Genomic DNA, 23,031 nt, shown 5'->3' with positions numbered 1-23,031 from the left:
GGCTGAGACTCCCGGAAAATCAAGTTCTTTGAGCTATAACTTCTTCAAACCTAAAATGAGGTAGGTGAGTTAAATGACGGCTAAATTTCCTTTCAGCCCTAACCTTTTCTAAATGCAGGCTGGACAAGTGGATAAAATCTCTGACAGATGAAGTCCCATTCTGGAGCTTTTTTATCACTAACAAAGGGTTCAACTTAAGCCGGTGTTAGCTCAGGCTCACTCCAGCACTGCCCTATTACCTGCATAGTGCTGGCAAATAATCTATCCTCGTATTAGAGGAGGACGTGAGGGCCCAAAGAGGATCCTAATAGCAGCTACACCTCAGAGTTAAAATAATGAAGAGAGCATATGTGTGAGTACTTAGCTGGGTCTGGCACAGAGCAAGAAGTCCAGGAATTGCAGATCTGTGTATTTGGGGTATCTTCGTTCATCCGGGCTGATGTTAACAGAATGCCATCAACCAGGCGGCTTATAAACAATTTATTTCTCAGTTCTAGAGGCTGGAAAGTCCAAATTCAAGGCTCTGTCAGTGTCTGGTAGGGGCCTCTTCCTGGCTCATAGGTGGTCTTCTCATTGTGTCCTTACATGGCAGAAGCAGCAAGGGGCTCTCTGGAGTCTCTTTTATAAAAGAGTACTAATACAGTTCACAAGGGCTCCACCTTCATGGACCAATCACCTCCCTATGCTCTACCTCAAATATCATCACAGTGCGGGATAGGTTTCAACAAATGAATTCAGAGGAGACAAAAACATGCAGTCCCTTGCATGGAGGTAAAATCTTACCAATTTCCAGGGCACTCGGGATTCACAGGTGAAACTCATAGTATCCACAGTGAGTCAAACTAGGTGGATAGGTATACCACAAGTTTGAACAAATATTTTAACAAAAGAATGAGCAAATGTAATTGAAAAATATTCCTCAGGTCTGGCTCACAACATAGTTCAGCTATATATTTAATCTAAAAGACTTCAAGAAATGGTGGTGGGGGAGAGGGGAAGAATGGGAAAGGAATGAACTTAGCAATGGCAAAAGTTATGTGTAAGCAGCCCACAGCCTATCAGGTTTAGTAAATTTGGACTCCTTGCCATCTCTGCACAGTCTCCTCCATGTATCTCTCAGTGTGGCCCACGAACCACTTCCACCTAGAATGCCTGTTACAAACGCAGGCATCTGACCCACAGCCACTTTGCACATGCTACCTCATTATTTCTTACACATTCTGCCATTTGAGCACCCAGTCCAAGTGCCATGTGGCAAATGCTTGAGTCCTAGAACGGCTTAAAGCAAGAGTGCAGATGTGCAGGTTCTGAAGACAAGGACCACCCAAGCCAACTTAGCTGCAGCCCACACAACTGAGAAGCCAGTGTTCAATGGATCAAGGCTAAGAAGCAAAAGTAAAACGTACAGCCCATGAATCTGTCAAGTATCTGGGCCCTAGAGGGAACAGGTATCGTTGGAAAAGTGACCCTTTTGGAGTCACTTTCTAAAATGCCAATAACAATATTTCTTCCACTCTTAAAATTTATTTTAACAGTGAACTAAAGTGACACTTTCCGCCATGGTGAGCAGTCAGGTAAAGTCTATTGACAACTGAATTGTAGTCTTTATTAAACTTATTTTACAAACTTATGTCTGCTAATACGAAAAGGCTGCTTTCACTTTAACACGTGCTTTGTAGATTTACACCAGCAGTAAAAAAGGCTTCGGTTGAGTAGAGTTTGGTCTTCAAAAATGTGACTACATCCTTCATCTCCAGCCTTTCCACCTCCCAATTGGGGACCTTGCCAAAGAAAGGGGAAAATTATCAGTTTGCAAGAAGACGACATGTAAAATAAAAACTAGTTTTGAGATCCACGCATATCAAAGTAACATCGAGGCAAATGTTTTTTTTTTACACAAGCGTTATCTTGTAATTACTCATATTTTAAAGGCTTAGGAAGACTATATGCTAGGGTTGAAGAAAGCTCTACCAGTGAAAATTCTAAAAACTTTAAAGGTTTTCTAAAGGGCACAAAAACTCATTTCTTGGGATAATCTTCCTGAGAATTTATATGATATCCATTATGGGGAAAAAGTCTTAAGTAGCAGCCCATTAAGAAAAACATGCCATCTTAACCTCAGTAATTTGTACATAATCCATGCTTGGATACGAAAGCACCAAATGAAGATGAGAATGTTTATGCTTCACATTATGTGCAGGACCAACTGAGTGGCATTTAGATAGTTTCCAACATTAATATATATAAGCTTATTCATAAGGTTCTTGCTCCATACAGGAGAGACATGTGAAGAGGCTGGCCAAGCAAAACTGTGGAGCTCAGAATCAAAATGAGCTGTGGGAGGGAAGAGGAAGCTGTCTCCTCTCATGCCCATCCAGCTTTTCCTGGAGACAAACATCCTACGAGCCTCACATCGGTCCATGAAAACAACGCTTAAATTCACATCTTTTCTTCCTTTGTTCAAGAAACTCTGGAAATTGAATATGATGTCATAGGTCTTAAATTAAATAAGAAAATGTATTTTTTATATTTTTCCTCTTAACAAAAAAGAATAAAGTTGATCAAACATAGTGTTTATAAAATTCCTGGTAAATAATAGTTACCAGTTGAGTAGAAACCACATCATGCACAGAAATGTTCTTTTCTAAATAAGAAATAACTAAAGTACTTATTCCAGTACTGCTGACAATTCCTCTAGGGTCCTAGTAACCAAGCTCAACCACAATATCCCCAGCAGAATGGACATCAGTAACTGAAAAGTATTTTGTTTGCATTTTTTTCTTACCAAGATTACATGAAAACCCATTATTTTCAAATGTCGCATTTTCATGGCAAGGAATCCTTTGGGGTGGCCTAAATCCAAGCAGTATGCAGATCTAGGAACACACAGTATAGCTACCCTGAAAATGAAAGTGCACAAAAGGAGACCCGTTACCGAAAGTGCACAAAAGGAGTGAGATTACATCTACACTCATGCTGCATTTCCTGTTCTTTGGAGATTTCAAATTCAAGTTCTCTGCTGACCACAGTTGTCACCATCCTCTACCTCATTACTTACCTCTGCAAATACTCCAGTACAGCACTGTAAGCATTTTAAGGCTTTCCTATGCAGTGTTAGTCTCTGCTATAAATATAATTATTTATGCTACTAGAAGTACTGATGTAGATAAACCAAATGGCAAATGCTCTCCTTCTACATATTGTCTCCTGGAGAGAGAAGCATTTAAAAACCAGAATGAAGAGAACAAATACAAAGAAAAAAAAAAAACACTAAGAGAAAGGCCAGACTGTTAAAAAGATAACATCTGTATGTGTACCACAACTTGGAAGGTGTAATTCGTTTTTTTCATTGTTCTTGACCTTTTGGAAAGATTAAGCCGGTTGGAGAAAAAAAAAAGGCATTTGTATCCTTCCTGTCTTCCCGTATACTTTGGCTGTTATGTGAGATAACATAAAAGAAATTTTATTTTTTTTAGGAATGCTCCTATTCCTTACTTCTTCTCAGTACTTTAGGCTGAGAGCTACTGTATTATTAGGCTCAAACAGTGGAGTACCCAAAAAAGAAACATTCTCTTTCACAGAGGTCAGAGAAAAAGCCTTTCTCTCAGGGAAGATGGCTAACAAGTATAGGGAAATCACAGTGAAGAAGATGGCCAAGGAACAAGCTGGATGGACTCAGAAAAGGGTAAAGGGTACAGAGTTGGAAGAGAAAGGGCAAGGATGAGCAGATAAAGTGTGAATCCCTACAGATTTCCTTTCTCTACCTCACACTACTGTATTTATGTGCATGTCCTATGAAGCAATGGGGATAGAAGTTCCTTGGGGTCACGATCCATCTTTGTGTGCCCTGAAGGGCCTAGCAGGGCCTTTCCACAAAGACTGACTAAACACAGGGTGTGTGCAACGTGACCCGAAGCATCTGCACTGAGAGTTTCAATTATGTTAACGCTGCTTTATTGTACTACTCGGCTTTAAAACCTAATTTGTAAAAATTGCCTATTTCATTACATGGCTCAACTCCAGTCCACTAACGAATGCTTGTGTTTACACCTAAGCAGTAGATTAATGGTTGCAAAGTCCCTTGGTACATCACAAGCTCTACACAAATAGAAGGTCTTAGTACTGTTACTGCTATCTAACACGAAGTCTATGAGAATTAAATTCAGAAACTCAGCAAATGAATATATGTCAGTAACCTTCGAATATCTGCAGAAGTTACCACGCTGGAAAATGGAAGCACTTGACTTCTGTTAATATCCATTCTGACTTCAAAATCTGAAAGAAAAAAATTAATTTTTCAAACATCCCTCAAAGTGATTTTGTTTCAAAATGTAACTATCACTACCAATAATGATAATGGCATCAGACAAAACATATGATGAGCTTACCATGTGCCAGACTCCAATCTGGATTTTATATGCATCATTTATATCATTTATATGCATCATCTCACTTATTCATCACAGAAACCCTAGGAGGTGGACACTATGTTTACTGCTATTTTAGGGTCAGGGGGATGGAGGCAAGAGCCTTGCAAACACAGCACTAGTACGTACAGAGCAAGAATCCAAACCTGGCAGTCCAGCTTCAGAGCCATAACGCTCCACTAACCTACCATGGACTCATATTTGTGTGAAATAAATGAAAATAAATAAAATACCATAGAGGAAAATCACATAAAGTCCCATACCGATACAATAATTATGTGGCAACTGTGTATTTTTTGAAAAGCATCCTTCTCCCAGAAGGCTTCTTAGCGCATCTGTCACCTTCTCATGTGGATATAATGGTGTGGACGGTGGCGGTAACAGTTCTAAGTCTATGTCCATGTGACAAGAAATATCAAGTTTTAGGCAAGCAGCCAAAATACGAAGCTTGTGAGCATTCCTCTCAGTGTCATCTAAAAAAAGGAGAAAGAAAATACACATAGAGTTAAGAAGAAACATTAACGCCACACTTAAAACACTGTTATTAATGCACCTAAATTCCTGATGATCTGTTTATCAGGAGAAATCTCTCTGTGTCCCCCTAGTTCCCACAGTATCTAAATTGGTGCCTGGTATTTGAAAATGTTTTACAGTTTAAAAGATCTTTTGAGGAGATTTACAGTCTAAACTCTTCACTGAATGATGAGCAATGCCCAGGAAAGTTCAAATGCCTCATGATTAAACAAAGGCAAAGTTGGGACTCGAATCCATGTTTTCTGGGATTAAGACTGATTCCCCCACTGTGACTGCTTAAAAAATCAGGATGTGTTACTGTTTCTTTTTCACAATTTGATTTTGGAATTTCCTAACATTGTTTTTAAAGGAATTTAAACTTCTCTATTCTCAGACACATTACTGAATTTTGTATATCTAGCTGAATATTGCTTTTCTTTAATACTAAAGACCAAAAATCAACAATTAACTTCGTCCCAGGAGTAAATAAGTTAACTACTTTGGGAACTATTTGACTGCTTGATCTAAGAGCTTGTGTCCTCCCCATAGGCCAAGAGTCACAAAGTGATTAGGGCTGCAAAAGCTGACTGAACTGGGCTCCAAACGTGACATATAAGGATTAGGAAGTACAAACACCTCTGATCAAGGCATACAGAACACCGTGAATATGTAGCCTTTACACAGGTGCAGACAGTGTAAATAAAAGGAACAACGGAGATGTGTTTCTGATCCTTGCCTTCTACACCTAAGGTCTGTCATTAAAGGAGGCTGTGGGGATCCCTGGGTGGCGCAGCGGTTTGGCGCCTGCCTTTGGCCCAGGGTGCGATCCTGGAGACCCGGGATCGAATCCCACATCGGGCCCCCGGTGCATGGAGCCTGCTTCTCTCTCTGCCTCTCTCTCTCTCTCTCTCTGTGACTATCATGAATAAATAAATAAAAATCTAAAAAAAAAAAAAAAAAAAAGGAGGCTGTGTAGGTTTCCTGTTTGAGGCACTGACCTCTAACTTCATCATTTTGCATCCTTTCCTGAGTAGCATCTGCTCTGCACATTTTAACTAACTCTACTTCGACTATGACCCCATTCCGAATCACAAGGTAGCTAGCTAGCAGGACTGCCTTATTTTGGGCACCACTGTACACTGACACTGTACCTGATACCAGCAGCTCATTGATGACGTCCTTTTGGAGAAGTGGGTTAATAAGGGCCATGGGAAAATGGTTCATCAAGCAAAACGAACACACAGCGTTCAGTAGATTTTCAGAAGAGATGTGGTGAAGATAACCAGTCAGAGAGCTAGTCATAACTTCTTGGAACCTTCAGGGAAACAAAGAAAAGTCAGCTTTCAAATATAAACAGAAGACAAGGCTGTGGTAGGGAGATAAAGTACCAGAGAACCAATGGCTTTAAGGAGCCCAAAGAAAGGAAGTAAGAAAATCAGGCTGGCAGTGAGTACTCGCATGTCTGTCAGGTCAGGTGGCTACCTCAGAATAAATATATATGCTCAATAAATGTTACTTAGCTACCACTACATGTCTTGCACAGAGTAAATATTTCATAGGCTTTAACTCATTTAGTTACTATTAAAACTTGATGGGGTAGGTATTATTAATCTCATAATAAAAATGAATAAACAGGTTCAGAGAAGTTGAGGAACTTCTCCAAAAACAAACTACCATGAAATAACAGAGACAGTGCTGGAATCCAAGTTGTCAGTCTCCAGAGCCTTTTAACCATTCTCTTGACTTTTACCATGAGTATATCTATAAGGTCTGGAACACTACCACAGTTTTATAACCAATAAAAATAATCTAGCTATCAACACTGAGTTAAAAGAACCGCAAAATTAATCCTACCACAAAAAACTAATGTTATACATTATGGCAAAGCAGTTAAGCATGAAGAGAGGAAAAATCAAATTAGGCGGGGTCATTTTACCAGGGTGACACTGGTAATAAATGGCACAGACAGGTTCTGAACCCAGGTCAGTCAGTCTTAGGACATAAGCTATTGATCATTATGTAAGAAAAAAAATGACTATATACAAAGTACTGCGATAGCACATAGGAAAGGAGGTAGATAGAGCAGCTTTGGGGACAAGGAGAATTTCACTGAGTGGAAAAGATGGGAAAAGGGAAGATTATCTGAAACTGAGCAAAGAAAGGGGAGGCTTGCAAACGGACACTATCTGTGCTGTTGTCAGCAGCTGGCGAGGCTAAGGCACAAAGCAGTGATTCTTACAGAGAAGGCAAGTATGCCCTGGAGCAAGCCTTATGCACAATGCGGCTGTACAGAAAAGGGCCTCAGATCAGCTGGGAGGTCCCAGGGGCAGCAGCAGATGGGGGAGGGAGGGAGTGGGAGGCTGTGGCAGGCTAAGCAGGACTGCAGGGGTTACTATGGGGTGGGGAGAAGGGAACAGGTCCAAGGGACAGCAGTGAGCCAAGAAAGGATGGGCTGCAGATGACCACATCTGGAACCTGAGTGGGTGGTAATCACCTCTCCAATCTCATCCCACTCCTGTATGTCATGCTTTTGCACACCCAATTGTGTGTCCTTACCTGCACATGTTCTGTTTCTTTCCTCCCTGACTTGAATATAGTGTCCCTTCTGCTCACAATCTTCTTTCCTGCTTAGCTTCCTAAGATTACCTCCTATTTCTCCACCTTTTAAGATCTGCTTAGGTACCACCTCCTCCAGGCAGCACTGCTTGGTGTTCATCCTGAAACTCCTCATCACCAGGCTTGCATCCTGGCACATCCTCTATTGCCATACATGCTGTATAAAATCTATCACTCCAATTTTCATGCTGTCTTTGCCAAAATTCATGTCTACCTTATCCATTACACAGAATCCTGGTAAAAAGGATAGTGTGGTGGGGTGCCTGGCTGGCTCAGCTGGTGGGGTGTGTGACTTGATCTCGGGGTTCTGAGTTCAAGTCCTATGTTGGGTGTACAGATTGTTTAAAAACAAACTTACATAAGGAAGACTCAAAGAGGAGAATGTTAGTAGAAGAGGATTAATCAAGAATAATGATGCACACTAAGTTGAGTACATTAAACATATACAGCTTTTTATATGTTTATCATACCTTAATAAGGTGGTTTAAAAACTCATTTCACATAGTTTTCAGTAAATGGTAATAAATGATGGAGGAGGGGAGGGAGGAGAAGCAGCAAGAAGAGAGGAAAAGGAAGATGTATGGTGACCCCAAGCAAGCCACAGAAATTCGGGAGTTTAGGAGCACACTGAGGACCAGAAATGCAAATCTGCAATTATCTATATGGTGATAAGTATAGATCAAGAAGAAACCAAAGGCCTAAAATGACAGCTTAAATGTTAAATGTTTTCTTTCTTGGGTTTCAAACCCAGGAATGCACTCTGGATTTAACACACTCTCTTTCTCAGAGGCCACCACATAAATAAAATGATGAATGTACCACATGTGGATATACAATGTGCTAAGCCAAATTTTCTACCACTCTCTTCTAGTCAACTTCCCAAATGCTCTGAGTTAGCCCACTTCTCAAATCTCTGCCACTGCAGCCAAAGACACCATCATCCTTTCTCTTCCCTAGAGCATTCATTTGGTACCTCCATTGATTGCCTTCCTCTGGAAGTCCAAGATGTACCTCCTTAAGTAGACTAGACAAACAGGGAACATGGTGTAACAAGGTGGAACAGGTAGTCTCTTGGGATGCCCACAGTGAGCTGGAAAACTCCCTAACCACCCAGCGTTTGATCTCCTAATACCATGGAACACGTGTAGCTGTTTCTGGAGTTTTAGTTACCACTCAGCTTGACAGTGTCCACGAGGTGCCGGAGATACATAGGAGGCAGCCTCTTAAGAAAACCAATTCAAGGGAGTAGAGGAAGACAGACTTTGGGGAATACTTTTCACTCTTTATTCTATGCCAGGTCTCAGGCTAAGTTCAGAATCACAAGAACCTAGGTCTAACTCTAGAGAGCTTTCCAACTGAGAAGCAGAGCCAGGCTTCCTGACGAATAATCACAGCTCTGTGTCAGGGCCCCACCAGAGCTTCATATAAGATGTGACAAGCACAGAAGCTCTGACGGCGATAAGCAGGAAAGGCACAGGAAATGTAGCACGAACTGAGTTTTTCAGTACAACAGAGGGTCCAGTGGGCAGCTGCCTTCCAGTTGGCCCAGCACCATTTCTGGGGTTATGTGCTCCAGAGGGACGGGCGGGTGACCCAAACTCAGCCATTCGGATTTCCTGTTTTGGAAATCTGAATCCTGACAGAAAACCACATGGACAGAAAGCCGCTGGGTCAAGTCACTTACCTGATGGCAAATGGATGGCCTGCAACTCTTGCCACCTAGACCCTTGGAACTGGCCTACGTTGTGCCTGGCACCCTGTGGCCTACATTGGAATTTTTTTTTTTTTTTGGAATTCTTTTACACATATCAACCCATTTAATCCTCATAACAACTCACTGTGATCAGAAACAACTCTTCTTTCTTTCTTTTTTTTTTTTTTTGAAATAACTCTTATTTCTTATCCCAATTTAACAGATGAAGAAACTGAAGCCCAAATTAGTAACTTGCCAAAAGTTAAGTAGCTAATGAATAGCAGAGCTGGGATTCAAACCTAAGCAATGTGTCTCCAAAGTCTGTGCTTTTAATCACTCCTCTAAAAAAAAGACATATTATATACATTTTTTTTTTAGTGAACCCAAACTGATTTACAGAGGGAGAATTGATGTTCTGGGTGGGAAGCAGAGGTATGAAGAGCTCAGTATGTCTGAGGAACTGCTGTATTTAATAACAGAAATGCATGGGTGTGGTTAAAAATGAAAATGATAGAAAGCAGTAGCTTGGGACCAAATGAATAGTCATGGTCAAAACTGAACTATGAACTCAGGAACTGAAGGAATAAGCTAGGAGAGTTTGAGATGAAGATTCCTATGCTGAATTAACAAATACATCATAAAGAACAAAGAAACAAGCAAGACAAAAAAAAATCACCAATAATAACTTCACAAATTAAGAATATTACATCTTATTTCTCGATACTGATGATGGCCATGGGTGTGTTCACTTGTAATAATGCACTAAGCTTATGATGGTATGTAACCTTTTTTTTGAAGTATGTTATATGGCAATTAAAAAAATTAAAAAAGAAGAGGTACATACTTTGGGGTCTGGCTTTTGTAGAAGTGATTGAGAGAAGAATACACATGAAGAATAGAAAGAATGCTCCTCATGTTTAGAGAGCCAGGATCATCTATCACTTTCTTCATGAACAAGTCCATCAAATCAGTATGTCGATAGCCAAGGTTTTCAAATAAAATGAGGAGAAAGAGAACCTTTAAAAAAGAATGAGGGGACAGAAAACTTTTTAAAATTATGGAATGCTACCAGTAATTTTCTTAGATCTCAAAAAATTGAAACAACAATAGAATTGTCCAGATGAATATTCCCTAAAAAGAAATAATTCTCTTTTCCTCACAAAATCTGTTCCAGTAAATCTTGAATCAGTCATTAAGTTAATAAGCAATCTCTTTTTATAAACTGAGAAACAGAGCATACAATGGTTTCCATATTTCCATTTCATTTAAAAAATAAATCCTTTCCTATAATGCTTTGCATGCAACAGATCTGAAAATTACTTTAAATATACCCTTTCTGAGGTTTTTCAAAATGACCAACTCAGTTTTGAACTATTCCCTCTTCCAAACCTAGACACTTCCTACATTTGCAACGTGTTAAGAGAGAACTCAAAATTTTCTCTATTCAATATGTAGTTGTACAAATGAGAACAGAGATGAAATATACTATGATTAAATTAAAATTTCCCGTTCACTTCTCATTTCCTTCTTGGAACTTCTCACTATTAGTATTTCTCTTTCCAAAGCCGATTTCCACAACAAATTCAATAAGCCCCTTACCCTCCAAAGTAAAGGGAACCTAGTGATCGAACACAATTACTACTGCCTCATTACAAAAAGTAGTTTTTAACCACAGGCTTCATTAGATGATTATATTACTAACACAGCCCCAAATTTAAAGATTCTTACTCCGGAAGAAACAAGACAACTTCCACAAGTAGAAGATAGACATGATCATTAAGCAATGACATATTATTCTTCAAAAAGCATAAGCCTGTCATCATGCATTTTTATTATTCTAAGTCTAAAAAAGAAAAAGTAGAAAGACAGAAATAATCTTAACTATCAAAAGTACCAAAAAATACTTTGCAAAACAGTACAAACTTCAGACAACTTTATTTTTCTTTCAGAAAGATGTGATAAGGAGCTAATTTTTCAAAAGTCAATTCAACATTGGAATATTTTGGTCTCTTTAACTGCTCTAAAGCTGATAGAGAAATACCCAGAATGTTAAATGAATTGATATGCTTCTTGAAAGCTTCTGGGGCTTATTCTAACCTGTTAACAAACTTACTTGTTTTAACTTCCAGATATCAATAGTTGTAGCCACATAATCTGCTATTGCCTTAAAAAGATTTAAATTACGGTACTGGAGGTCTCTGCAAGACTGCAATATGGTGATCAATACTTTAACAGGACATCCATGGATATTACCTTTAAGAATGAATTAAATAAACAAACAAAAATTACCAGATGGCTTTGAATGTAAAATCCAAGATATCTACACTCAATATGTTTGTTTCTTGAGAGAAATATTGCACTATATTTTGTAAAAGACAAAAACAAAAAATATAGGCAAAAATAACATTTAGATCTAATCATATCATTAGTTTTTGTTTGTATAACAGTGAAGCTTTTAACAAACAAAACAAATATAGTCCAGAACAGTAGGTGGGATGCTAAAAATTCCCCTTACCTATGACCGTCTTACTGCATTCATTCAGAAGTATAACAGAGCGGTGATTCATGGCAGCTAATGCCTCAAACATGTTCTGGCTATTCAAATCAGAAAATCTGTCTAATTCTCTCAAGGCTTTCATCTAAAGAAAAACAAAGTTTAATTTATAATTTGTGGCGAAGTAAATTAAAAGGGATAAAGTTTGAGCAAAATGACTCAAATAGATACCAAGTTGAATATACATATTAATATAAATAGGAGCGCCTGAGTGTCTCAGTGGGTTAAGTGTCCAGCTCTTGGTGTGGGATCAGGTCATGATCCCAAGCCCCATGTGGTGCTCCATGCCCAGTGGGGAGTCTGCTTCAAGATCCTCTCCCTCTGCCCTTCCTCTCACTTGCACGTGCATGAGCTCTCTCAAACAAATAAACCAATCTTAAAAAAAAAAAAAAATATATATATATATATATATATGTTTATATATACAAATAGATATAAGTCTACTTCTCTTACTTCTCTTTAGCAAAACTGAACCCCAAAACGCAACATCTTTCTAAAACCTGACTTTAGGAACTGATAGCAGGTCGTAAGAATTTTTTTTTTCAAATCTTACCCACTAGAGAAAATTCAAAATCTGTTTACCTCCAGTTTCCTTTTAAGACCAACTGGCGCATCTTTTCCAACACATTTTATCACAGCTTGTAATGTAAAGACACGTTCTATTTTCCAGACTTTCTGATCAACAAGTAATCTGTAATTAGATACAATACCACAATCCCAGGATCCAAAAACCAGAAAAATTATTTTAGAAGTTATTTGGTCCAGCTCCTACTTTGAGGCAAGGCAGATGAAGCCGACAGAAATAACCTACCTGCCCAAGGGAGCATAAGTAGTTAAAGAACTAGGACCAGTCTAGCACTATTTCCTCTCACATTATTTTGCCATCATGAATAAACAAAACACATCAAGACATTATAATAAAATATCCCAATGTACAGTCAATGAACAAGGAAATTAAATATTATTCTCACTGACTTATGACATTAGATCGGTTGCATCAATTTTATAAATTACAAAATTTAAGCTCCTTTTTGGGCCCGGTCAGCAGAATGTTTCCTCCTCAGATGCCCAAATAACTATTATGAGCTGAATACATGCCAATTCTCTCCCAGCCCCCATCGGTTCTATGTTATAAGATCAATTTTGAATTCAATGTTACCCACACTTTTTTTTTATGGTAGAGTATAAAAGAAGCATTATTTCTAACTTTACTTGATCTAGAAGCAAGGTTTTAAGTTTAATAAGGCATCAAAGACTATAACAACCAACAGTCTCTCCCCATCCAAATAAGGCAGGCCGGCTTTCATATTGGTTTTTGATTTGAGATATAAAAGGAATAGAGAATGCCACATGAAGAAAGCAGAGACAGTACTCACCGCAAGCCTGCTCGAAGAACGTCCACATTCTTACATGGCTTCATTGCCTCTAAAACGGCTGACAAAACTGAAAGACATTTCTCATCACACTCATTGATACGTTCCTATTGAAATATAATTACAAAAACACTGCAGATGACAAGCCCGTGGTAGACCACCTCACCTAAGCAAAACACTGAACTGAAGCTCTCAATTAAATGACTAAATATCAAACCAGTAATTCATAGTCAGCCCACAATAAACAACATCTTTGAGAAATAAAACGTCATATGTAGTGAATTTTCCAAATAACCAATATATACTTTTACGTTATCAACACTTTTTTTTTTTTTTTTACAATTTACCATTACCATCACTTTTTTCCCCCATTACTATCACTTTTAACTACATAGGGAACAAAATCTACCAAATAAACATGGATATATTATGTGGTTTAAACACCCACACAAATAAAAATTCATTCTTAATGAATTGTGACATTTAGAAATCACAATAACATAAAAAATTAAAAACTCTCATATACTTAATAACATAATTCTTGAATTCTATAATAGGATAGAACTATATGTGAGATCCCTCTCAAAAAATCTAAAAATTATTTAATTCTGATCACTGAGTTTAGAAGTCTGAGATGTCCACACTTAAAAAGTAAATAATTACTTCAATGAGCTATCATTTCTTCATCATATCTGGTACTTTAGTGAGATCAAACAGGACCCTGACTCCCTTGTTTGAAACCAAAAGTGGCTCCTCTACCCAATTTCATCTTTCTTCCAGTCCATTTTCCACTCATACAGTGATCTAAAATATAAATTTGAACATGTCAATCCTTTGCTTATAATACCTCAATAGATCCCCATTGCCAATAGGAAATTCCAAACTCCTTATGCAGGTATAAAAGGTTCTTTATGATTTAATCCCCCCATTTCCAGCCTCATGTCTTGCCACACTATACCCATAACCCCTGCTCCCCAACCATAATTACACAATTTCCTCCCTACTCCCTCAAACACAACCCACAACAGTCTATATACTTCAGCACCACTGAACTACTTTCCGTTCCCTAAACTTGCCAAACTTTTCTTCTGGATAAACGGGCAAATCCTCTGCCTCAGATATTATTCCCTTCACTATCGATCTTGCAACTCACAAACTGCTACTCACTGCCTGGATTCAACTTAGATATTATCTCCTGCTGAGCTTGAATCCTTGTTCTTCCATAAACTGGGCATTTGTTAATTCACCCAGCCCACTGACATCACTACAAATAGTGACGTTAACAGAAAGGTAACCTTGGGCAGGTCATTTAAGCCTCAATTTCCTAATTAGTAAGATGAAAGCAGTATCTGTTTTAAAGGCTACACTGAGGATTATATGACCAATTCTGTTTTCAAACTATATACATGTTATCTCTGCCTCAAACACTAATCCTGTATCCTACTCCGGTCTCTTCTCATCATGAAGGCCTTCTCCTAAGTTGGAAGTCTGTTAATACACTCTTACAAGACTCTATTTTTCTTTCATGCATCGAAAGCACTCGGTGGCCATTATTTTGTTCATAATTATATTCCCTTGGGCTCTGCTCAGTGCCTATATGGTAAATATATGACTTATTAAGTGAATGTTGGTTATTTTTGTAATTGCCTACAAAATACCTGTCCTTCCCACTACATTATAAGAATCATGTCTCCTATATGTCTCTAGTGACAAATGTAGTAACTGATACATAACTGACACCAAATATACATTTTGTGTATGAATAAATGAATCCACTAACTGTTTGACCTTAGCCAAGTTGTTTAACATCACTAAGTCTGTTTCTTCATCTGCCAAACTGAGATAAACTTCGACCTTGCAGGGCTATGGAGAGGACTAAGTAAGTGTAGGTACTCAATAAATATTAGTTCTCTCCACTACCCTCCTCTCCCACCTTCAACTAACCAACCTTTCCTTATATATTTTGTATCTCTCCTCATGTTAGTATATTACTATTAGTCAACTCTGGCAAAGAAAAATGGTGTGAGCTTTCATCAATTTCCATAGCAAAGGAAAGGAAAGACCCGGTTAACTTAGGGTCCTTAAATCATCTATATGCAGAAATAAATATAAACTACCCACTCCCCTGATCATCTCTTCCAAGGAGGAGATATATCTTTATTTCCCCTCACTGGTTCAAGGTGTGCCAAACTGAGTAAAACGACATTTAAGTCTCCTTCGGATTTTACCTGGGCCACCCTCAGCAAAGTCTGTACCAGCAGAGTGTTCTGAGGAATTCCAAGCTTCACTATGGCATGAAGACTGAACAGTACGTGATCATAGTGCATGATCTTGGCTTCCCTCAACGTATGTTCACACAGCTGATGAAACGCAGGGTGGTTAAACATCAGCTGCTTTTCAACGCGCCTCTGGTCCTCAGACATCCTTTTGGCGACTGTCCACATTGCTGAAAAATAGTTACTACTGGGGAAAGTAGGTCCTTCTGAAAATATGTCTAGCACATCACTCAGAGAACTACACTCCTGAGACAGTTTTCTAAGGCTGACAGGGGATGGTTTTGTTTCCTTGGTGAGCACATCTTCATTGGAGGCCTCATGACGAAAGTTGATCTTCTTCAATTCGTTATCAGAGACAGAATGTTTTGAATCAAAGGACAGTCTTCTGGGACAAAGCAGTCTGTTGACTGTATGGACTATTTCAGGGCCTATGCCCTGAAAATTATCTCCTGACAAGGCGTCCTGAAAGAGGTATCTAACAGATGACTGCACTCTATTATCAAAGTCACCGAAGAGAAGGTTTCTTGGGTTCCAGTTTGAATGGACAATTTTTGGTCTGGAAAATCCCAGCCTCCTAGTTCTGCTTGTTGGAACTAACTTACTGAGGTTCCGTAAAAAGGAACCCGCTCTGTTAGTCATTGTGCTATCCACTCCAGTACTTTCAAATCCCTTTAAAGTAGTCTACCTAACACAAATGACACTTGTAGGAGTGAATGCCCTACACTTGAGAAGGCATGCCCGCTGTTTTCCTGTAGGGGAAGGAGTTATAAAAGACATAAGAAATCAAAGCAAGACTTTTATTTTAAGAAACGAAATCAATTTAACGCACACAAAAGTGGGAACCTATGGCGACATTAAAGATTAAAACGGGGGCATCCCTGGGGGGCTCAGCGGTTTAACGCCTGCCTTTGGCCCAGGGCGTGATCCTGGAGACCCGGGATCGAGTCCCACCCACGTCGGGATCCCTGCGTGGAGCCTGCCCCTCTGCCTCCCTCCCTCTCTCTCTCTCTCTCTCAGGAATAAATGAACAAAATATTTAAAATAATAAAGATGAAAACGGTAAAACTACTTTACCAATGCGGGCCTCCTCCACTTCTCCCACAATGTAGAAACTGTCTTTGAGAAGCCAGGTAAGTTTGCGGTCGACCGTCGGGAGTTTAAAAAATAAGTAAGTGAAATTTCTCATGAAAAGTGTTCCCACACGGTTTCCTATGAAGAAAGGGAGGGATTTCATGGTACCACCGCTTTGGTGATGTCGTCCATGAAAAAGTTCGGACGGCTGACGGATACTCTAACACGAAGACTTAGCAACGGCCGACCCCGGACTGTAAAGGACAGGGACTGAGACAAGTAGAACGCTGAGGAGAGGAAGCGACTCACGAAAGGGACAGTCGCATGCGGCCTGCGCTGCGGAGGGGACACACTCAGCCAGTATCGCCAGAGCTCCTCAAGGGTTAGGAGCCAGTCTTTTCGCAGCTGGGCCACCTACCATTAACCCACCGCTAAAGTCAAGCCCCAAGCAACTCGTTCGACCCTCCTCCAGAAGTCAAGAATCTACAGCGCGTAGCACCACCAACTGCTCCGCCTGGGCTCGAAGCCCACTCTCCTGAGGTCAGAACCCCGTGGTTCTATACCGGCGCAGCCATGACAGCTCCCCCCGCGAGCCGCGCGTATCGCGAGATTTTACGGATCCTTCCGAGGTCAAAAAGCTTACGTTCCCGGCGGTAGGAGAGGCTTGCTCGGCAAAAGGAAAGCCTACCGAAGAGAACAACTGGTTTCCTTGGGTTCAGGGATGGGGGGGACAGGGGAGCGCATAAAGCTTTTCAAGATAGTGTGTGATCGTGTTCCCCAAGACCTAAGCTCTCCGTCCGGGACCCCGGACCCCGCGCTCAGTTCACAGTGCGCCTGCGCCACGCCGTGGTTGCCAGGAAACCGCCCCGCCGCGATTCCTGCCGGAGGGGAGGCTTTAACATGGCCAAGTTCGTGCTTGCGGGTGAGTGAGCCCCACGTCCTCCCGCAGATCGCTCGAAACAGCGACGACTACTCGCCTCCTGTGGACGCTGGGCGGTGATCTTCGTAACTGCCTTTTGTTCTAGCAATTCCAGCCCCTTATACGGACCACCCCAGGCTTCTTATGCATCCATTCAAAGATGTTTATTGAGCAAGGTCCTGTGCAAAGCACCCCGACGCTGGGGAGAGAGTGGGGGAAAGGATACACCCGGGCCTTCGAGACCTTTCAGTGTCACGGAATACAGAAGCACGTAAACAAGTAATTTTGATCCGCCCTAATTAATGGACTGAGGGAGATGTGCGCAGGGCTCTGGGAGGTGTTGCAGGAGCTGATTTGTGAAGGTTTGGGATAGGGAGGCCATTCCAGATTAAGGCACAGAGGCTGGAAGTCTCGTGGCCTAATGGAGGAACTAGATATGGAGGAAGATATGGACCTGGGGCTACAATGGGAGAAGCAACCAGATCCTTGCACCTGAAGTGCGCCCGACAAAGGTGTTTGAACTGGGAGCAGTGAGGCGTCCTAAGAATGTTTTAAGCAGGAGAGCATCCTTAACGGGTTTGCATTTAGGAAGCCCACCCTTGTCAGCAACGGAGGAGAAGGATTGAAAATGGGCCCTGACATCCAGAATGTCACTAAAGGGTCTTAGTAAAAGCAACAGGCTATTATTGTCCTTGCCCCCAACGCTTCTCAGCAAGTTTCCTGAAAGAGTAGGCGGCTTTTGTATCTTCAGGCCCTTCTTGGACTCCGTCTGCCTTCTACTTCGGCCTCCTTTCAGGAATGGCCTTCACCAAAGTCACCAAAGACTTTTACAGAAGCTGTTCATCCTTATTTGAACTTTCGGATGTATTAACACAATTGACATTTCCCATTTGCCTGGAAGTCTATTTCCGTTGCTGCTGCTTCTCCTTTTCCTTCTCCTTCTCCTTCTCCTTCTTCTTCTTTTTTAAAGATTTCATGAGAGACATAGAGACAGACAGAGAGAGAGGCAGAGACACAGGCAGAGGGAGAAGCAGGCTCCATGCAGGGAGCCGGTCGCGGGACTCCACCCTGGGTCTCCAGGATCAGGCCCTGGGCTGAAGGCGGCGCTAAACCGCTGAGCCACCCAGGGATCCCTCCTTTGCTTCTTTATTCATCCAGAAGAATATGTTTGAGTACTTACTGACTATATGCTGAGAAGGCAGTGAACTTGCAAAGAATGTTGCATGTGTGCCAGAGGCAGGGTGGGTTCTGTAGGAGCAGTGGCAGGAGCCTTGAGTGAGGCTTCCCGGAGGGAGTGGTTTTTTAAAGCAGAGATCTTTAAATAGAGAGTTACCAAGCAGAAAGAAAGTAGGGAAGAAAAGAGTAATTAATGCAGAGATGATAGGACTGGGGTTGGAATGAGGAAAGCTAGTTTGGTAAAGATTGAGAATGTACAATAAACAGAAAATGGAAATAGATTTAGTAGGATTGTAGCAAAGGGTACAAGAAAGAGAGTATCATACACTGAGGCAGAATTAGATATATATTCTTATGAGCCATGGTCAGTATTTAAAATTTTATCCAAAATACATGGAAGGCTTTTGGAAGGAGAGACATAATCAAATTTACATTTTATTCTAATGATATTCTCTATGAGAATAGAAAGAGTAGATCCCAAGACCTCAGTTAGGTGCAATAGTCCAAGAAGGAGGTGGTGGTGGCTTAGCCTAGGATGGCAGGCAATGGAAATGGAAGTGAGTGGGCGGGAGAGATATTAGGGGGGCATAATTCATAGAGCTAGATGTCTAATTGGGTGGAGGAAGGCAAAGGAGAAGAAAAAGTTAAAGTTATTTCCAAACAGTGGTTTGGAAAAATGGGTAGATGACGAGTCACTGAAAAAAAAAAAAAAAGTGGAAAAGTAGGCTTAATACTGTGGATACTCTCAATTCTCATCTCTGCATAGATGAACATAAAGAACAAAAGAGAAGGAGCAGATTCAGTGGGGGAGTTGTGGCAAAATTGTCTTAGACGCGCTGAGTGTCTATGAGACATTCAGAGGGAAATGGAAAAATGCAGGAAGGCATAAACATCTAGATAAGACCATAGTTCTGAACCGGATGTGCAGATTGCTACTTGAAACCAAGGGAGTGGAAGAGATTATCCAGGAAGAATGCATAGAGTATGAAGATGCCTTGAAGAATACTAACATTTAGTGGATTGATAAAGGAATAAGAACCTACGAAGTAAAGTCAGAATGGCCAGAGAAGTAGGACAAAAACCTGAAAAATGACCCCATCCTAGTCAGTGTTTCAGAAGGACAGAAGAGGGCAAGTGCCAACAAGAAAATATCTACAAGAAAAGGATCAAAAGGTATACACTGAGTGTAAAGACTTGGAGGTCCTTGATAGAGAATTATGGTTAAAGCCAGTTTGCAGTGGGATGGGAAATAAATGGAAGTGAAGAACTGGGGATGGCAAGTGTAGAGAACTCTTTTAAGAAGTTATAATAGAAAAATACAAGTAGAATGCAACAGCTAGAGAGGGACATAGGTTTTTGTTTCTCAAGACAGGAGAAACAAATATAACTTGGCTATATTTAAATAGGATGGAAAAGGACCATTAAGAACAGAGATAAGATGCTGAAAGAGAGGTTAACCAATGAAGCAGAGTTGGTGGCAGTTCTGAGGAGGGAGAGGGTGGTGTTCAGAGCATAAGTGGTGAGATTAGAGCTGGACAGGAGGTAGGAGCTGTCTTCCATGAATAGGAGAAAAAAAAGGAAAGGATGAATCCCGATGCAGAAAGCCTGTAAGTATGATGGTAGGGATTAGGGGATTTCCCAGATGATGCCATTTTGTATGATTTGGGTTTTCTTTTTTAAGATTTTATTTATTCATGAGAGACACAGAGAGGGAGCCAGAGACATAGGCAGAAGGTGAAGCTGGCGCCTTGCAGGGAGCCCGATGCGGAACTCGATCCCAGGACCCCAGGAACACGAACTGAGCCAAAGGGAGATGCTCAACTACTGAGCCACCCAGGTGCCCCTGTTTTTGTTTTTGTAAAGTAAAAAGCAAGGTTATCTCTACTGGCAGTGTGGGAAAACGAAGAGAAGGAAGAGGTTTGCGGGAAATGGTCATATTTGGAACAGTAATTGTGGAGAACAGAAGAGAATGCTGATAAGGAAAATGGAAGGATCTCCAGGCAGAGTTGAAGTCCAGTTGAGGCTAGAGACCATGAATTTATAAGGGTGCCCCTCTGCTTGCTTCTAACATGTTTCTCCAGGGGTGCCTAGTAGATGGAACCCAGAAACAAAAAAGGCAGGTAACAAACAGTTCATCCAGGGTGAGGCTTTTTACCAGGCCGATTTGCCAGAGGCATAGTGGGGCAAGACAATTTAAAACGTGAGCCACAGAGTGTGGTTTGAATCATGAACCATGGATTTGAACTAAACAGAGAGGCTAACAGGGAGTGGTTGAGATGGTTGATGTCTTAGAAGTTGCCATGAGTTAAGATCTCTTGGTTGGGAGTAACTGGGGAAGATTGTTGCAGAAGATGCTCTGCCCTTGGCCCCTGGCCCTCCTACTCCATCAGACGCCCAATCCATCTACTCTGGTGGTTTTAACTTCCTGGGTGTTGAGGCTACAAAGTCTGTATCTTAAGCCCTTACACAGGGCCTGCACTTCAGACCTACAGGAACAGCCACCTGCGGGTCGTATCCACTTAGACACACTGCACGTACTTCCAACTGCACTTGTCTGTAGTTAAATGTCTTATGTGTGGTTTCTTTTTAGTAAGTGCAGGATCATTTACCCAAGCCAGAAAATAGAAGTTATCCCAGATTCTTCTCTCTCCCTCAGCTTCACTAGTATCATTCCCAGCAGCACATATCAAATCTACATGTGATTTTACCACCACTCCTCCCTTCACATTTTGCCTTTTAGTGGCTACTAATGAGTAGTCAGTTCATTCCTAGTAGTTCATGCTCAGTTAGTAGCATGACAGCCCCTTAGAGAAAGTGAGGTCTAGCACAATACTGGAGGAGAGTAAATATCCTATAGACTTTGCTTCTTTCCACATTAAGATTCTCACCTCCTATGAAATAATTTTATTTTTGCTACTGTTATAAAAATCAGAAGTTTATATGGTGGCAGTGCATATGATAATTCTATATTATAAAATAAAACTGTATGTTTCTGTTATTATATGACAAATACTTGTAACTACATAATTTCTGTATGATATCAAAAAATATTACAAATTTGAACTCTTTTAGGTAGAGCAGATTGCCCATATTATGCCAAAGCAGAACTTCTAGCAGACTACTTACAAAAGAATCTTCCTGATTTTCACATACATAAAATTACACAACATCCTCATGTTTGGGAGGTAAGAAACTTTTATTGTTTGTTAAACTCACACACTCACAAAACTGTGGTCTAATTTAATGAAATATTAACCAATGTATCAGATGGGCTTCTAATAATGAATGTTCATGTACTACTGACATTTTAACACTAATAAAATTAATTCTTACTTAGCAGTCTCAGAACATTATATGTTTTTTCTTCCTTGTACCTAATAAAACAAATGAGGTCCTAACCAATCAGTAGAATAAATTTAGCTGTTTTTTTCTCCCAAGAATCCAGGTTATCTATGTTATCCTTCTTAACTTTTCATTCTCCTTCATTTGATTTTTAACAACGCAAGGCACTTTCTTATTCGAAATACCCTTCTTTGGAACTGCGTTTCCCCACAAACAGACAGAGGTTTGGGGGAAGGAGATTCCTTTACTGGGGGTGCTCTTGAGAACAATGCTCTGGGAAAGAATGAGGATAGCAGTGTTGTGCAATGGGCGAAGATGAACCACCATGCTGCTCAGCCAGCCCTGACCTCTGAAGCTGTGGTGGCCCTGGAGAGATACCCCAAATACAGGCAAAGGGCTCTTGTACTTGTACAACTAATAGTCCTTGGATGCAGGCTACCTTGGACAGGGGACTTAACTCTGGGCAAGAGAACTTCTATGAGGTCGGTTCCTGGAGAGAGAGACTCAGCACTGAGCTATCAGCAGCCAGTACACCTGGTGGCCCAGGGAATGAGTGTCTTGGTCATGAAGGGGGAATCTGAACGACATATAACAGGATCTGCTACAATTCACCAGATGATATGAATCTGTATGCTCCATATAAGTTCATACCATCCAGGAGCCCCAATTATGGGGCTCTGGTTGGCATCTTTCCCTGAGGAAACTTTACAAGAGTATGGCCAATCAAAAAGACAATAGTTTCTAATGCGTATCATTTTAGGGCTGTAACTGACACACATCACCTTTCTTGGCTATGATCTGATGTCCATCCTCCTCACCCTCTGCTGGTCTAGGTGATTTATGAGACATGATGACCTAGACCTGTATCTTTAGGGGTCTGAGTCCTTGTCTCCACTCCCTTGTCAGGATGTGACTGCAGCACATGTACAGTTGCTGTCAAAATTGAGCATGGCAGTACCAACAATGCCCCAGTGGATCACCCAGATACCAAATATTCTTTCTTGCCCACATACCCCTGATCAACAGGGCAGTTACTCCTTCCAGGATGGTAACTCCTTTCTTTGACTCTTA

General features: G+C 40.7%; 2 protein-coding genes across 7 annotated transcripts in view; one reads left to right on the top strand and one right to left on the bottom strand.

The window, feature by feature from the left end:
- Positions 1–1,504: 1,504 nt before the first annotated feature.
- On the bottom strand, positions 1,505–17,282 carry FASTKD2 (FAST kinase domains 2). 4 transcript variants are annotated; one of them, XM_038585545.1, is made up of 13 exons: positions 16,833–17,280; positions 16,527–16,661; positions 15,405–15,622; positions 13,180–13,283; positions 12,386–12,494; positions 11,765–11,888; positions 11,363–11,502; positions 10,094–10,266; positions 6,092–6,255; positions 4,691–4,900; positions 4,197–4,275; positions 2,786–2,900; positions 1,593–1,781 (listed from the first exon to the last, which is right to left on the bottom strand). In XM_038585545.1, exons 2-13 carry the CDS (start codon positions 16,636–16,638, stop codon positions 1,662–1,664), a joined length of 1,668 nt encoding a protein of 555 aa, XP_038441473.1. In that variant the 5' UTR covers positions 16,639–16,661; positions 16,833–17,280; the 3' UTR covers positions 1,593–1,661. The 4 variants fall into 4 exon arrangements, with proteins under 4 accessions (XP_038441469.1, XP_038441473.1, XP_038441471.1 ...); XM_038585543.1 differs by having other exon boundaries at positions 16,942–17,278; XM_038585541.1 differs by having other exon boundaries at positions 1,505–1,781; positions 15,405–16,201; positions 16,527–17,280.
- Positions 17,194–23,031, top strand: part of MDH1B (malate dehydrogenase 1B) — a 25,298-nt gene continuing 19,460 nt past the window's right edge. Inside the window, exons 1-2 of one of the 3 annotated variants that reach the window (XM_038585547.1) lie at positions 17,300–17,445; positions 21,691–21,803. In XM_038585547.1, the coding sequence (XP_038441475.1) occupies positions 17,424–17,445; positions 21,691–21,803 (135 nt within the window). In that variant the 5' untranslated portion in view covers positions 17,300–17,423. Of the gene's footprint in view, positions 17,446–20,436; positions 20,456–21,690; positions 21,804–23,031 lie in introns of those variants that run through there. The other 2 variants (XM_038585548.1, XM_038585546.1) reach the window with 2 other exon arrangements.

The sequence above is a fragment of the Canis lupus genome, chromosome 37 (genome assembly GCF_011100685.1).
Source record: "Canis lupus familiaris isolate Mischka breed German Shepherd chromosome 37, alternate assembly UU_Cfam_GSD_1.0, whole genome shotgun sequence".
In the NCBI taxonomy this organism is placed as follows: Eukaryota; Metazoa; Chordata; class Mammalia; order Carnivora; family Canidae; genus Canis; species Canis lupus.
The sequence above is the reverse complement of the archived record's forward strand: the minus strand, read 5'-3'. Positions and strand labels throughout refer to the sequence as shown.

Excerpts from the sequence above, each read along its gene's own strand:
- FASTKD2 (XM_038585541.1), bottom strand. The coding sequence starts at position 16,091 with ATGACTAACAGAGCGGGTTCCTTTTTACGGAACCTCAGTAAGTTAGTT. Across the intron at positions 13,284-15,404 it reads CTTTGCTGAGGGTGGCCCAG|GAACGTATCAATGAGTGTGA; the intron begins GTAAAATCCGAA and ends ATATTTCAATAG. Across the intron at positions 12,495-13,179 it reads GTTCTTCGAGCAGGCTTGCG|ATTACTTGTTGATCAGAAAG; the intron begins GTGAGTACTGTC and ends ATCTAATTACAG.